Source organism: Acinonyx jubatus, chromosome D4 (assembly GCF_027475565.1).
Source record: "Acinonyx jubatus isolate Ajub_Pintada_27869175 chromosome D4, VMU_Ajub_asm_v1.0, whole genome shotgun sequence".
Classification (NCBI taxonomy): domain Eukaryota; kingdom Metazoa; phylum Chordata; class Mammalia; order Carnivora; family Felidae; genus Acinonyx; species Acinonyx jubatus.
In genome coordinates this window covers 82320489-82336651 of record NC_069391.1, presented here as the reverse complement: position 1 = coordinate 82336651, position 16163 = coordinate 82320489, and the positions used below count along the sequence as shown (strand labels likewise).

At 39.3% G+C, this 16163-nt stretch overlaps 1 protein-coding gene and 1 pseudogene across 1 annotated transcript in view; both read left to right on the top strand.

Annotated features, from left to right (window-relative positions):
* The first annotated feature begins 6717 nt into the window (after window positions 1-6717).
* The window catches only part of ZNG1A (Zn regulated GTPase metalloprotein activator 1A), a 50988-nt gene continuing 41542 nt past the window's right edge, over window positions 6718-16163 (top strand). Inside the window, exons 1-4 of the mRNA XM_015064503.3 lie at window positions 6718-6969; window positions 11009-11095; window positions 14362-14458; window positions 15803-15894. Of these exons, the coding sequence (XP_014919989.1) occupies window positions 6816-6969; window positions 11009-11095; window positions 14362-14458; window positions 15803-15894 (430 nt within the window). The 5' untranslated portion in view covers window positions 6718-6815. The remainder of the gene's footprint in view (window positions 6970-11008; window positions 11096-14361; window positions 14459-15802; window positions 15895-16163) is intronic.
* Window positions 13545-13696, top strand: LOC113594305 (uncharacterized; annotated as a pseudogene).

The window sequence follows — 16163 nt, the reverse complement described above, 5'->3', positions numbered from 1 at the left end:
CAAAACTCACAAACCACAATTAAATTATAAAAGTGCATATGTAAAGTTATGCGTAGTGAACACACAGTGCAAAACCTGAGCTTGTTATAAAATAAATGCAGTATGTGCGTAGAACCACATTAATTGTAAGTAACCCAGAACTGTGGACCAGAAATTATGAATTTAAAACTTAATATTGCATAAAAGGATAAATGAAACTAATTTAGTAAGAGAAGCTAACAACTTTCAAATACCAAACCGGAATGGGAATAAAGTTTATTATTACACGTACAAGCTTCAGCTTATCAGAATACTTTCCCATATTTCTTGCCAATCTGTTGAGTTTACTTTTGAGCGTCTTTTAGGGAGGAGTCTAAGCAATCTACGGGACCTTTACAAAGATAGGGTGAAAGAGTTACATCTCTCTTAAGGAATACCATGAATGGTTAAAAATGAGTGGTGTAGTTCTTTTTTAATTTTTTTTTCAACGTTTTTATTTATTTTTGGGACAGAGAGAGACAGAGCATGAATGGGGGAGGGGCAGAGAGAGAGGGAGACACAGAATCGGAAACAGGCTCCAGGCTCCGAGCCATCAGCCCAAAGCCTGACGCGGGGCTCGAACTCACAGACCGCGAGATTGTGACCTGGCTGAAATCGGACGCTCAACCGACTGCACCACCCAGGCGTCCCTGAGTGGTGTAGTTCTAACTCTAGTGAGAAGGAAAAATGATCAGTGCGTATTAAGAGAGCACGTTCCATAATAAAGCCCATATGTATGTTCCCAGCTATATTAAAAACAAAAATCACGTATGTATATAGGTGCACAGAACGATGCCATGACACTGGCAGAGATGGTACTAACCAGAAAAAAACCCAAAAAATCTGGACCAGTGTCGTCTATTGCTCACTGAGGTTGTATAACATCAGTGAAGGGGGTTGAGGCTTTGGGGAGTGGCAGAGATTTCCACTGTCTCCCTTAGATGCTCCTGTACTCTTTGAATTGTTTTCTAATTAGAATACATTCGGCCTTTATTCATATGATTTTAAAGACAAACAAATAAAACCCTCTCTTGGGGAGGATTCGTTTCAGTGGCAAACACAGAAATCTAAACAACATGCAAAATCATTTCCCTCTCCTGCCGCCCTGCTCAGCCCAGCTCTCAGCCTGCAGGTTGCTTCTGAGTCCCCGCTCCCCCACCTGTAGGGCATGGGAACCAAGGAGCGCTTCAGGCATCACTGTGGCATCCCAGGCGGGCAGATGAAGGAAGGAACGAAGGCCACTACATTCTGCAAAACTGCCCCCATGGCCCTTCTGCAGTCTATTAGCCAGAACTCTGTTACGCGGCCATACCCAGCTATAAGGCAGACTGGAAACTGTAGTCTTTATCCTGGAGGCCATGTACCTCGCTTAAAAATCAGGATTCTGGGGGCACCTGGGTGGCTAAGTCGGTGAGGCGTCTGACTCTTGGTTTTGGCTCAGGTCATGGGCTCATGGTTCATGAATTCGAGCTCTCTGTCGGGCTCTGCGCTGACAATGTGTAGCCTGCTTGGGATTCTCTCTCTTGCCCTCTCTCTCTGTCATTCCCCAGTTTGTGCTCTCTCCCTCTGTCTCAAAATAAATAAATGAGATTTAAAAAAAAAAATCAGGATTCTGGGGCACCTGGGTGGCTCAGTTGGTTGAGTGTCCAACTTTGGCTCAGACCATGATCTCACGGTTAGTGGGTTCTGTGTCTCCCTCTCTCTCTGCCCCTCCCTGGCTTACACTCTGTCTCTCTCTTCCTCTCAAAAATAAATAAACATTAAAAAAATTAAAACTAAATTAAATTAAATTAAAATCAGGATTCTGCTATTATTAAATAAGGGGGAAAATGTTGGGTGATGCAAACACCTAATTCAGGGAATTTCAAATTATTATGCATATAAGTTTGGAAGGATCACTAAAATAAAGGTCGCTTGTAGAAGGAGTAAGTGTGCTGAAGGATGTTGGTATGAAGGAAGTTCCCTAAAAAAAGAATATGTGGGGGTGCCTGGGTGGCTCAGTTTGTTAAATTTCTGACTTCGGCTCAGGTCATGATCTCATGGTTTGTGAGTTTGAGCCCTGCATCGGGCTCTGTGCTGACAGCTCAGAGCCTGGAGCCTGCTTCCTCCCCCAGCTTGTGCTCTGTCTCTGTCTCTGTCTCTGTCTCTCTCTCAAGAATAAATAAACATTAAAAACGTTAAAGGGACGTCTGGGTGGCTCATTTGGTTAAGTGTCTGACTTTGGCTTAGGTAGTGTTCTCACGGTTTGTGAGTTCAAGCCCAGCGTCAGGCTCTGTGCTGACAGTTCAGAGCCCGGAGCCTGCTTCGGAGTCTGTGTCTCCTCTCTCTGCCCCTCTCCCACTCACGCTCTGTCTCACTCTGTCTCTCAAAAATAAATAAATGTAATTAAAAAATTTTTTTAATTAAAAAAAAAAAAGACCATGTGGCTGAGATGTATGTATGGAGGTGGCTGGGGGGCTTGAAAATCTGTGCTGCCATGTATTTGGAGCCGTCTACACGGGTACTCAAGGCCAGAACAACAACATTACCATAATAGGAGGAAAGTAAATCAATCTAAAAAGAATTCATGAATCTTTCTCGTAAGTGACTTCAGGGTGCCTGAGAGGCGGAGCCACAGGACTCAGAAGACACTAGCTTGATGCTGGGAAGACCTAGGATATTAGTTTAGGTTTCCTGAACTATTACAGCACAATCATTGCACGGCTTTTTTTTCTTTCTTCTTTCTTTTTTCTTTTTTTGTTTTTAGTTTTGCTCGACATCCACTCCTTGCCTGGTAGTATATTTTGGACAGAACAGTGCACTGCCCAAGTTGACCAGCCAGCAGGCTTTGAATAATGTTTTCTTGTGTGTGAGTGTGAAACTGATTTATAAGTGACTAGGCTGTAATTATGCCTTATTAACAGTATGGTTTAATAGCCGAAGACAATGAATTCAAGTAATATTACTGACAACCTTTGAAATGAAAGTCATACTCTCTAAAAACACCAAAATGTACCTATTTCACTTGCCAGCCGCTCTCAGCCTTCTGGGAAAAGAATATGATTTCATGACCTGACAAGAGTTTTATGTCTAAACAGAGGGCTATATGATATTTGAATATTGATATTCTATCCTAACTAAAGGGGTCACAAGAATAAAAGCCCCTGACTTCTGGCCTTTCAGAAATGTTCCCACTATGTCCATGTGCACCTAGTGAAAAACAGCAGATAAATTGATAAATATTAAATGGTTAAGAAATATTTTATGTGTTCGTTGTTTGTTTACCAACCACAGCTAGGTAAGAGGAACTGGGTTCATTTTGAAACCCGAAGTTTCCTTTCCTCTAAACCAATAGCTATTGCTGGCCATTACTGTGTTCTTCGCTTTGCAGGAAGTTGCAAAATGAGAGAAGAAAAAAAAAGAAAAAGAAAAAAAGAAAAGCAAAACCAAGCTGGCATTATTTTTAGCTTTCCTCTGATTTCCTCTGATATGGCAACTCTCGTAACTGTTCAAAGGAGTTAAAATGAGGCAAAGCAGGGAGCAGGTTGCTGTGCGAAAGGACTCAAGGCAGGGTTATTTCCATGAAGCTGCCCGGCTCCAATGCAAGAGGGCTCCTACCGTTAAGCAGACTCAGGTGCTGCCTAAATCGGGTCCCTCTGAGACCAGGTATCAGTTTCCTTGGAGAGACAGTTGAAGCTTCTCCGCTTCTGACGTTCCTCTGAATATTAATATGGTGGTAACAGCGACATCTAGCTCTTGGAGGGCAAGGGTTTCTTGCAATGGTGAATGATTTCTAAACCCAGCTTAAAATAGCAAGCGTGCTATAAAAAAATAGTAGTAAAGAAATAAAGAAATAACAAGGATGACCTATTTTGGCAAAATTTCACTGAATACAGTTTAACAAGGCAGTACCTATTGGCTTCGATCTGTAGTTGGTGTATGGCTCACTGCCTCTCTCTGTACTGTCTGCAAACTCAGAATGAAAGAACAGTATTTCATACGAAATAGTATTTCGTGACATATGAAAATCAGGTCAAGTTCACATTTCAAGATTTGCAGAAGTTCGTTCTCTCTTATTAAGTACCTACATAATATCCTTGAATTTGGCTGTTGGCCTGTAAAACTTAAAATATTTACTACCTGGCCCTTTACAGAAGAAGTTTGAAGATCCTGGTTTAGGAGAGCATGTAATTGAGTGTCAGGCAAATCTGGATTGAGCCCCAGGGCTGCCATTTACTAATTGTATGACCTGGAGCAAGATATTTAACTTTTCTACAGCTTAGTTTCCTTGTCTATCAATGAGCATATGAATACTATTTATCCTGCCAAGTTAAATGAGATAATGCATTTAATGTGCATACACAATGGCTATCAGATGGTTAGGGATCCACACATTGCTATTATTGTCATCGCTGTTTTACGACAAAGCTACTGAAAACTAAGAAAAATTGTAAAATCGAGGAAATTTTAAAGTTACATTAGAAGATGTACTAGATTCTACAATATTATACTTAGGATTTCTTCTTTTTTTTCGCTTATTTTATTATTTAAAAAAATTTTTTTAATGTTTATTTATTCTTGAGATGGAGAGAGACAGAGCATGAATGGGGGAGGGTCAGAGAGAGATGGAGACACAGAATCTGAAGCAGGCTCCAGGCTCTGAGCTGTCAGCACAGAGCCCGACGTGGGGCCCGAACTCACTGACTGTGAGATCATGACCTGAGCTGATGTCGGACGCTCAACCGGTTGAGCCACCCAGGCGCCCCTTTTTTTTGCTTATTTTAAAAGGCATTTGGGATTAAATAACAAAAACAAAGCCTCACTCATAATAGAATGTATAAAAGCGGTAAGTCCTGAAGTAAAGACAGTCTCACATGTAGGGAGAGCTGAGATCGCAAGCCATATATCTGAATATATCAAAACTCTCACCTCTTCAGATAGGTGCTTGTTAAATTTTGAAAAGTTAATAAAGTAGTGAGATTGAGGTCCATGTTGGGTTCTGCACTGACTGCACGGAACCTGCTTGGGAGCCTCTCTCTGCACCTCCCCCGTTCACGAGCACATGCTCTCTCTCGAAAACCAAGTAAATTGAAATAATAATAATAATAATAGCATCTTTATTGAAATAAAACTCAAAAACCATACCATACGCCTATTTAAAGTATACAATTCAATTTTTTTTTGTATTTTCAGAGTTGTGCTACCTACCATCACTGCAATTAATTTGAGAACATTTTCATCACTCCCAAAATGTCCAGATTGGCAGTCACTTCCCTCAGCCCCCCTAGACCCTGGTAACAACTAATCTACTGTTTCGATAGACTGGCTTACTCTGCACATCTCACATAAATGGAATCATAAAATACGTGTTTTTTGAATGCCTTCTTTCACTTAGCACAATGCTTTTTCCATCTCATAGCAGGTACTTCCTTCCTGTTCATTGTGAGATAATTTTTCACTCTATGGATACACCACGTTTTTTTTTTTTATTCATTCATCCAGTGATAAACAGTTGGGATGTCTTTAACCTTTGACCATTGTACTGTGTAGAACTCTCTTTGCTCTGACCAAGGCTATATACTGTTACAGCAGTATTTGCCAGTCACCTTGACTGAGCTGGCCTTGTTGGGGACAGGTTACTCTTGGTGAGATAAGCAATGTTAGTATAACGTTCTGTCAGAGTCCTATACGGGGAGTCTGTAAGAACATATGTGAGAAATGTGGAAGGGACGGTCAGGGCTGTAACAGCTTCTGTTCAGGCAATAATGCAGTGCTGAAGGGTCACTGAATGCAGTTCGTAGAGCAAAACCTGGAAATAATTGAGAAGAGATGAATGAATGAATTGCCATATAGTCACATATAGATCACCCCGGGGAGATTACATACCGAACGATACAATTTTTATGAAGTTCCAAGACAAACAAAAATTAAACAACATATTGTCTATGTACCTATATATGTGATAAAACTGAAAAGAAAGGAGGGAATGATCAGTCACCCCAAATCAACTCACGCCCATGGTTACTACCTTAGGGAAGAGGGCAGAGTGTTGGAATAGAATACTGGCCCCATATAGGTAGCTGTAACTTATTGGTAATGTTCCCCGGCTAGGGATGAAATCAAAGGAGTTCATTATAAACATATAACTATAAAAGAGGGCTAGCCATGGATTAATGATGAGAATGTCGTGAATCAAAGAATATGATAAATGAACACAGGTTACCCGAGTCCAAATAAAAAATGAGAAAGAAAAATAAATAAAAGCAGTGCACGTACATTGTAAAACTTGGGATGCACGTGTAAAATATGTAATTATAAAAAAGAAAACGTTTCACTAGTTATTCCTTCAGGTAGAAAAATTACCATTAAGATAGTAGGAGTATAGCTTCTCGTTCTTCCCTCTATGAATTAAAGTTTTTTAATGACACCAAAAAAATGTCAAGTTGACAAAGTCTCTTCTCTACGGGGGCTGTTTAGGTCAGGCTACTCACTCCTCGTTCCCACCACCCAGGCCCTGGTCACAGCGCACAGGGACAGCATCAGAGGCTGGAGCCCTAGCAACTCCGCCCAGCTTCGCTCAGGTTCTGAGAGCTCAGCCGGGGGGGTGTGCCCAGCTCCTCTGGGGGCGTGGCTACCAAGCAAGGCGGTCCTCGGCCGGGGTCCTGGTAATCGGGGCGGGACGGGGAGGAGCCGCGCGTCGCGGCGTAATGACGTCAATGACGCGCCCGGCGTGGCGTGATCGGCGTGCGCAGCTGCCTTTCGGTGTTTTGGTCCCCGCTCTGGGGCCGAGGGGGAGGCGTGCTGTGCAGTTGGCCGGGATGTTTCCGGCTCTTGGAGCTGAGGATGAAGAAGAGGAGCAGGCGGAGGAGGACTGTCCTGAATTGGTCCCCATTGGGACGAAGCTAAGAGAGGAGGAGGAAAAGTCTGGCCCCGGCGCTAAGATCCCAGTCACAATTATCACCGGGTATTTAGGTAACTAACCATCCCGGTCAGAAAATACCGTGAACTTATCCTGGGATTTGGGGGACTTGGCGTTGCCTCTTCACCTGAGGCATCTGGGCCTTCTGGCAGACAGCAAATGTCTCTGACGTAGGGCCTGGGTCACTTGCCCCCTGTATGGGTTGCTTCTCGTCTCGGGGCTCAGGGATGCCCAGACCCCTTGCATTAGATCCACATTTATCAAGTGAGCTTCAAAGTTAACCTCACAGTTTGAAGCTAGTTCTGGCCTTGCACTTAGAGGCCTGGACCCGCCCCTTAATTATCCTTGTGACAGCTACAGAGTTATCTTACCTTTCTGAAGCTCTTCAACCGCACTTGAAGGTGGGCGTGTTACCAGTCACCTGTTTGAGTTTGTTTACTCATCTGCACAACGGGGCAGGAAACACCTACCTTACGTCTGTTACCATTAAACGGTGCCCTGTCTGTAAAATGCCCGACCCACAAGAGTATTCCTTAGTAGATTCCCCTTCCATCTCGAGCCAGTCTCTTCCAGCTCTTCGTGGCGAGGACTATCTCAGATTTTTTTTTTTTTTTTTTTGAGATCTGTTTGTAAAGCACTCTTGGAGAAGTGGTAAGAATAAAATCTCCACCCTCCAAGACTATTTCTCAAGCTGTAGACATTCAGCAGTGCTCAGGGACCCTTGGATTCATAGGCGTGTAAACGTACAATTTCCTGAAGGACAGTTGGTGCGTTTACACGTGTGATCCTTTATTAGAAAAATCTGACGAGTATTATTTTAAAACCTTACATTTTAATAGAAGGGCTGGAGTAAATACATGAGCATATTAATTGTGTGGGGAAAGTTAAGAACTGTAAATAAAGCCAAACAATTTGGGGGTAGATAATACCGTTTCTAGACCTGAGGGCCTTTTACATAAAAATAAGAATTAAACCACTGGTGGGTTTATTTATTTATATATTTTTTAAGCTTTGTAGACTAAGTTTATTCTCCTTTTTACTCAGGATTAATTTTATAAAGGGATTTACTTTTGGTGTTTTCCCACTGTTATTCAGAGGCTCCTCTACGAAGAAGTTAGGCAAATTCCTCATCTAAGGTGGTATAGTTCAGACTTGCCCCTCTGGCCTCCCCCATTTTGCTCATCTGTAGGTCACTAGAGCATTGGAGGTAGCGGCCTGAGGCTTAGGAATGAGGGCTTTGCCAACAACCTTGTTGCTGAATATAGTCGATATAGTTTCACTGCTTATTCTTGACCATTTGCTCTTTTTTGAAACATCGTCCTATTGGCTTCCATCACATTTTTCTTCTGGATACTTCCACCTACTTCTCTGGCTGTCCCTCCTACAAAATTTGCCCACCTCTGTCCATCCTTTTAACTTCACACTCAGTTTCTATTTTGATATCCCACAGACATCTCAAACTCAGCAGGTCCACAACTTCCTGTGTTTTGCCCTCCTCCTGCTCCTGTGATTCCAAAGACCTGGAATACTCTAAAAGTTTTCTAACTAGTCTTGAGTCATGCTCCCTTTTAATATAGTCTTTGTACTTGAGCCTGAATGATCTTTATAGGTGTAAACTGATTGCGTTAACACCCATCAGTGGTTTCCTTTTGGTTTACAGTTCAAATTCCTCAACATGAATCAAAAGGTCCTATATGATCCAGCTCTTGACGGCCTTTCTTGCCTTCAGAACGGTGGTCCAGTCACACTGAATACTTTCACTTATAAAAGGTGCCACGTACTTTAGCCCCCGGAATACTTTTCTTTTTTGTTAGTCCCCTGCCTAGACATCCCTCTTAGGTGCTTCATAACATCTTGTACATCTCCTATCCACTGTATAATCCTGTGACATAATTACCAGTTTATTGATCAGAATTCCCTTACATCTCCCACTCTCCTAGTGTTTGTAAGCATTGTGAAAGTAGAGACAGTATATCTTTGTTTTGTGCCCATTTCACCAAGGCCCGGCATAACATCTGGCCCATAGTAGACTTAACATTTTTTTTAATGTTCATTTATATTTGAGAGAGAGAGAGAGAGAGAGAGAGGGAGCGAGCATGAGTGGGGGAGGGGCAGAGAGAGGGGTACACAGAATCCAAACAGGCTCCAGGCTCTGAGCTGTCAGCACAGAGCCCAGTGCGCGGCTCGTACTCAGGAACTGTGAGATCATGACCTGCCTGAACTGAAGTCGGATGCTTAACCGACTGAGCCACCCAGATGCCCCCATAGTAGACTTGAATGAATGAACTGTGCCTTAAAGTCTTCTGTTTCATAATATGGTTAATTATTAACTGCTGGTAAATCTATTAGAAATTTCTTACATCCACCTCTTCTTTTCCATTTTCACTGCCACTACCTATGCTGCACTCATGTTCAGGGTCTCTGTCTCATACTCGGACTGGTTCTAACAATTTCCTCATTGCCCTTAAACTATGCCCCTTTCAGTTTGTGCTGCACACTTTTGATATGTTGAGCTTTTTAAAGAGCCCTAAACACAAGCCCTTCATCCCTTCAACAGCCTTTAAAGGACTGTGACGTAACAATGTTCAAGATGTTGATACCCTAATGATCATTAAATCCCACCTAGTTACACACTAGAATCTTGTAAATGTGCTTCAGAAGATGTGTACAAGCTGATTTGTAAAAGTTCTTAGCAGCCCTGTTTGGAAGAACAGAACACTGGAAATAACCCAAATGTCTACCAACCGAAGAGTAAACAAATGATAGATTCATACAATCGAATAACACTACTGTGCAGTATATTTTTTTTCCTCTTTGAACTTTGGTATATACGGTTCACGAGATAAACATTTTTCTTCCACTTGAGCTGAACATACTAGGTTTCACATGCCACCTACTGGATAAAGTTAGTGTAGCTTTGTGAATTTATCTTTCTAAATACTGAACATTCCATACATCGTTAGCATCTCCTACAACCATTCTCCCTTTTTGTTTGTGTTTTATAGACACGTAGACAGAGACAATTGACCCTTGAACAGTGTGAGGGTTAGGGGTGCCACCATTTTGCACAGTTGAAAACCCGCATATAACTTTTGACTCCTCCAAAACTTAACTACTAATAGCCTACTGTTGACCGGAAGCCTTCCTGATAATATAAACTGTTGATTAACACATATTTTGTATGTTATATGTATGACATACTATATTACAATAAAGTAAGCTAGAAAAAAAATATTCTGAAGAAATCATCAGGGAGAGAAAATACATTTACCGTACTGTGCTGTATTTACAGAAAAAAATCCGCATATAGGTGGACCCACGACCCACATAGTTCAAGAGTCAAGTGTATGTATGTGTGTATATATATATACACATATGTATATACACACATATATGTATATGTATATATATGTCTATGTATATATGTATATATAGACATATGTCTATATATGTGTATACATATATGTGTGTATATACATATGTGTATACATATATACATATGTCTATATATATGTATGTACATACATATGTGTGTATATATATTTTTTTATAGACTAAGCATACTAAAAGTAGCTCTATAGTCTGTTTGAATTTGTGTCTGTTTGGTTAATGATGGATATTGAAATAAAATACAGGGCTTTACATGTAAATTTTAGGGAAGTAAACCATATATTCTTTGCTAAGAAAAATTGTTATCATGTAAAAGTGCTTAAATATTTTATGAACTACATGAGTACTTCATTCCTTGGAAGCCATTATTTCAATAATTCCTTATTTAATAGAATATTTAGTTGTCTTTATATTAATTGTATTAATTTATGTAAAAGACGTATGTTTGTCACATGAGGTCAAAGAAAGCTGATCCAAATTGTAGGAGTATTTGTAAATAGAAGATTTTATGTGAACATAAGGCTTTTTTAATACTTTGCCGAGGTACTTAATCTTTCCCTCTAGAATCTTCTATGCCATAGTTAAATAATATTTTTAAAATAGCATGGAAAATTTTTAAAACATTGGGATTCTGTTTTTGTGTGTGTATGCCTTTTAAATTAACCTTTCAATGTTGTTATTTAAACCAAATATATTTTATAGGTGCTGGGAAGACAACACTTCTGAACTATATTTTGACAGAGCAACATAGTAAAAGAGTAGCTGTTATTTTAAATGAATTTGGGGAAGGTAAGTAAAATTCAATGAATATTATAATGTAAGAATTTATAGGATGATTCGTACCCCTGGTGTATTGATATTCAGTATTTAAAAACAAAAATACAAAGTATTATAATGCAAACACACTAATGTGGATAGTTTTGGGAAAAACAGATTAATTTCTGTGAAGCTTTATTTTGAACAGATTTGAGGAACTGAAATCAGATAGTTTTTATAAAATTTTATTTTACATAGTTTTGGAATTCATAGCAACAGAATTAAATTAGGTTTTTACATGAAAGAACTCCAGAAATAAAAATCTAAACATATGAAGGAAAGTTCTTTCAGGCATTTTCAAGTGCTTTTGTACAGACTATATTGTTCACTTGTAACTTGAAAAACATTTTATTTTATTTTATTTTTAAAAATTTTTTTAATGTTTATTTCTGAGACAGAGAGAGACAGAGCACGAGTAGGGGAGGGGCAGAGAGAGAGGGAGACCCAGAATCAGAAGCAGGCTCCAGGCTCTGAGCTGTCAGCACAGAGCCCGACTCGGGGCTCGAACTCACAAACCGTGAGATCATGACCTGAGCCGAAGTCGGTTGCTCAACCAACTGAGCCACCCAGGCGCCCCTGAAAAACATTTTAAAATGCTTTTGTATTTTTAAGTTTACCTTGTTAGATGTTTATTAATATTTGCAAAGCATTTAAAACTGAAGATTTTGGGGGGCACCTGGATGGCTCAGTTGGTTAGGTGTCCAACTTTGGCTCAGATCATGATCTTGTGGTCCGTGGGTTCGAGCCCTGCGTCGGGCTCTGTGCTGACAGCTTGGAACCTGGAGACTGCTTCGGATCCTCTGTCTCCTTCTCTGTCTGCCCCTCACCAGCTTGTGCGCTGGCTCTCTCTCAAGAATAAACATTGAGGGGCACCTGGGTGGCTTGGTCGGTTAAGCGTTCGACTTCGGCTCAGGTCATGATCTCACGGTCCGTGAGTTCGAGCCCCGCGTCGGGCTCTGTGCTGACAGCTCAGAGCCTGGAGCCTGTTTCAGATTCTGTGTCTCCCTCTCTCTCTGCTCCTCCCCTGTTCATGCTCTGTCTCTCTCTGTCACAAAAATAAATAAATGTTAAAAAAAAAATTAAAAAAAAATAAAATAAAATAAACATTGAAAACAAATCTTGGAAAAAAAACCCTGAAGATTTTAAATTTTTTTTTACATTATTTATCTTTGATGGAGAGAGAGCACAAGTCGGGGATGGATAGAGAGAGGGAGAGACAGAATTCAAAGCAGGCTCCAGGCTCTGAACTGTCGGTACAGAGCCTGACATGGGGCTTGAACCCATGAACGGTGAGATCGTGACCTGAACCAAAGTCAGAGGTTTAACCAACTGAACCACCCAGGTGCCTCTTAAAACTGAAGACTTTAAAAATGAGTTAAATATATGGTTTCCATCCTCAAGCACCTACAATTATTTGTGGAAATACATGCATTTAAAATTCCATTTTTTTTGTTCGTTTTTAATATTGAACTGTACTATAAAAAAAATCTACAGCAGTGTTAGACACAATTCTTTGATTACTTTCATAAGTTTTTCTTTTTATAAGAAAAATCTAAGTGTGAATTTTAATTAAAGCTCAGTTTTTGCCAAAAGTATCTTATGTTGAACTTCTTTTTTTTCTTTTTTAACTTTTTTAATGTTGATTTATTTTTGAGACAGAAAGACAGAGCATGAGTAGGGGAGAGGCAGAGAGACGGGGAGACACAGAATCGGAAGCAGGCTCCAGGCTCTGAGCTGTCAGCACAGAGCCGGATGTGGGGCTCGAACTCGTCAACTGCGAGATCATGACCTGAGCCAAAGTCGGACACTCAACCGACTGAGTCACCCAGGTGCCCCTTGAACTACTTCTTAACACAATTTTCTCAGTTATAAATGAGGAAAGAAGCTAGTTTTTTTTTTTTTTTTTAATGTTTATTTATTTTTGAGAGAGAGAGACAGAATGCAAGCTGGGAAGGGACAGAGAGAGAGGGAGACACAGAATCCGAAGCAGGTTCCAGGCTCTGAGCTGTCAGCACAGAGCCCGATGCAGGGCTCAAACTCATGAACCATGAGATCATGACCTGAGCTGAAGTCAGATGCTTAACTCACTGAGCCACCCAGGCGCCCAAGGAGCTAGGTTTTATGAACAGGGAGACCTGTTACACTTGATTTCTGATGTCAGTAAACCAAAGTGAAAAGTCTGTTAGATAAAATAAAAATGCTAAGATTTTTTAAATCCTAGTCTTATATTTTAGCTTCTTATTAACCGATCTGTTGGACACTGCTCACATTTATTAGTATTTGTTACTATTTTTCATCATTCTTTTGGAATCATTTTTATAATTTTGTCATTTACAGCATTTGCAATACCTTCCTTTGCATTTTATTAATATTCTCTAAACCCCGAATTTTGTAGCAGTCCCTTTCAAAGCTCTTTATCCCCATCGCTTCTTGGCCTTTTGGCTAAGATCAAGTATAGTATCAAAGTTCTTGGGTATCCTTGCCTAACTGGAATATAAACAAAAAACAGGGAAATGAAAAATTATTCAGTTTTCTTTTTTGGCCATTTTCTTTACTGGACATTTAGAACTCTTCCCTGGCTATGGTATATTTATTTACTGGAGGAAAAGTAAGATATTTAAAATCATTCTTTTATTATAACAAGCATCTCAGTATTTCACATATTATTGTTTCTTAAGTAAGCATTATGAGGAAACTTAAAAAATTTAATTTTTAAATGAGCAAGCACATTGATACCCTGGCCAAGCAAACTTCCTCAAAATGAACTGGGGTTTTTACTCATACTGGCGATATCTAGAATCTGTTTAATAGAAACGAAAACAATTTAGAGGAAGAATGAAAAGGAAGAAGATAGGTAAGTCAATCTTTTAAGAGAGTTAAGAGCATATAAAACCCAACATATTAAACATATTAGTTGGTCATGGACAAGAAAGAGTGCTTTTGAAATAGCTACTTCATTAGGGTACAGGAGTGGGCAGGTGAGAGGCCTGACGAGGAAGTAGGTAATGAGAGATTAATTTTGGTTCTGCCTTTGTAGGGGCTTAAATCCTCTTAAAGAAATAAAAGCTAAAGTAATCTACAGTAGTAGAGTTTAAAGCATTGAGGCTGCATGGATAGAATGAAAGTTACAAAGTGTATTTGTGTAAATGATTTGAAATCTTTGTTGTTGCTATCCTCATCTTTGGTTTTGGTTGGCTAATGAACATAATCTAAAGAGCACTTCTTGTTACTTATTCTAGGAAGTGCCGTGGAGAAATCTTTAGCTGTCAGCCAGGGTGGAGAGCTGTATGAAGAGTGGCTGGAACTTAGAAATGGTTGCCTCTGCTGTTCAGTAAAGTGAGGAATGTGTTTACTGTGTGCTTGTTAGTCTGTTATAAATGTTTATTGTTTAGATTTCCAGCTTTGATTTTCTTGTGTAATTTCACTAAATTTATGTAATCTGCTCTATTGTATTGTCATATAGAAAATAATTTATTAGGGTGTAATTTCTTAGAGTGTTTCTTGCTGTCCTATTTATTTTTCTGTCAGCCCTAATGCTTTGGCCCTTTTTTTGAGTTTCTTTTTATTGTCTTTGATGTCAGGGTTTAAACTTTTTAAAAAAATGTTTATTTTCTTGAAAGAGACAGAGTGTGAGCAGGGGAGGGGTAGAGAGAGAGAGGGAGACAGAGAATCCAAAGCAGCCTCCAGGCTCCGAGCTGTCAGCACAGAGCCTGGCGCGGGGCTCGAACTCACAAATGGTGAGATCATTACCTGAGCCAAAGTCGGACGCTTAACCGACTGAGCCATCGGGCGCTCCAGATGTCAGGGTTTAATTAATAATCTCTAGTATATGAAACTCACATTTCATGTATAAAAAATTATTTTTTTACTTTTAATGAGTCCTTGGTCTTTTTTCCAAGGATTCAACTTAGAAAAACAAAAATAAATGACCATCAAAAAGGTAAAAAACCTCAAGTTCTGTTCCACCAGTTATAATTGTCTCTAAGGACGTTGTCTCTTTTTTCCACTAATATACCATAGATCTGAGAAAAGGACCTGATAACCTAGTCACTCAAATATTTGAGTAAATTAATGTTGATTTTGTATATTCTAGTGAATTAAATTTTTCCTACATCGTTTGATGTTTGACTTTGAGTCAAATATATTAACAAAGCTAAAATCATGACAGCTTTTCCTGATTAACCAAAATGAAATCCATTAAGTCTTCTCTTGCATTGTTGATGTTCTAAGTAAAAAGGAAGACTAAAGTCTGACACTCTAATTCAGAACAGAATTGAAAAGTATTTCATGATTGTGTCCCTTTAATTGTTATATTAAACCACTGTAATTGATAAATTATATTGTTCTTTTGGATGTTGATTTTTTCTTTCATAGTACTATAAAAATAGCGGAATTTGACTTCGGTCAGGTTTATTAAAATTTCCTCTGCTTTTAGCTGTAATAAAATTAAAATATCCATCATGTACTTGATTTATTTTACTTATCAGTACACGTACATCTATTTTTTCCCACCATTGGTAAATATTGACGGACATTGTCTTAGAAGTTTGGGAAATGAGTTTAATTTTTGTATTCCTAAGCTATCTTTGTCTCAGGTTGCTAAGTATATTTTAAAACATTTATAATGATCACTTTAATATTCAGGTAATCAACTATTTTTTATATTTTGGTATTCTCCAGGGACAATGGCCTTAGAGCTATTGAGAATTTGATGCAGAAGAAGGGGAAATTTGATTACATACTATTAGAGACCACTGGGTTAGCAGATCCTGGTAAGAAATGATATTATTAATAACCAGAATGTAGTTCTTAAACATTTGAAATGTATTAGAGAAATATGTAATGTAGGTATTAATAATAATCTTTATCCAGACCAAAAACTTGTTGCTGTTGTTTAAAACAGGAAAAATACTGGGTTGTCATGTTTCTTTCGTAGATAAATCATGATCAGAGTACTTGGTACTTTTAACCTGATAATTGGATTTGAATTTCAGCTGATTGTTTTAAAATCATTACAGGAACAAAAGTTGTTGAAAGTATG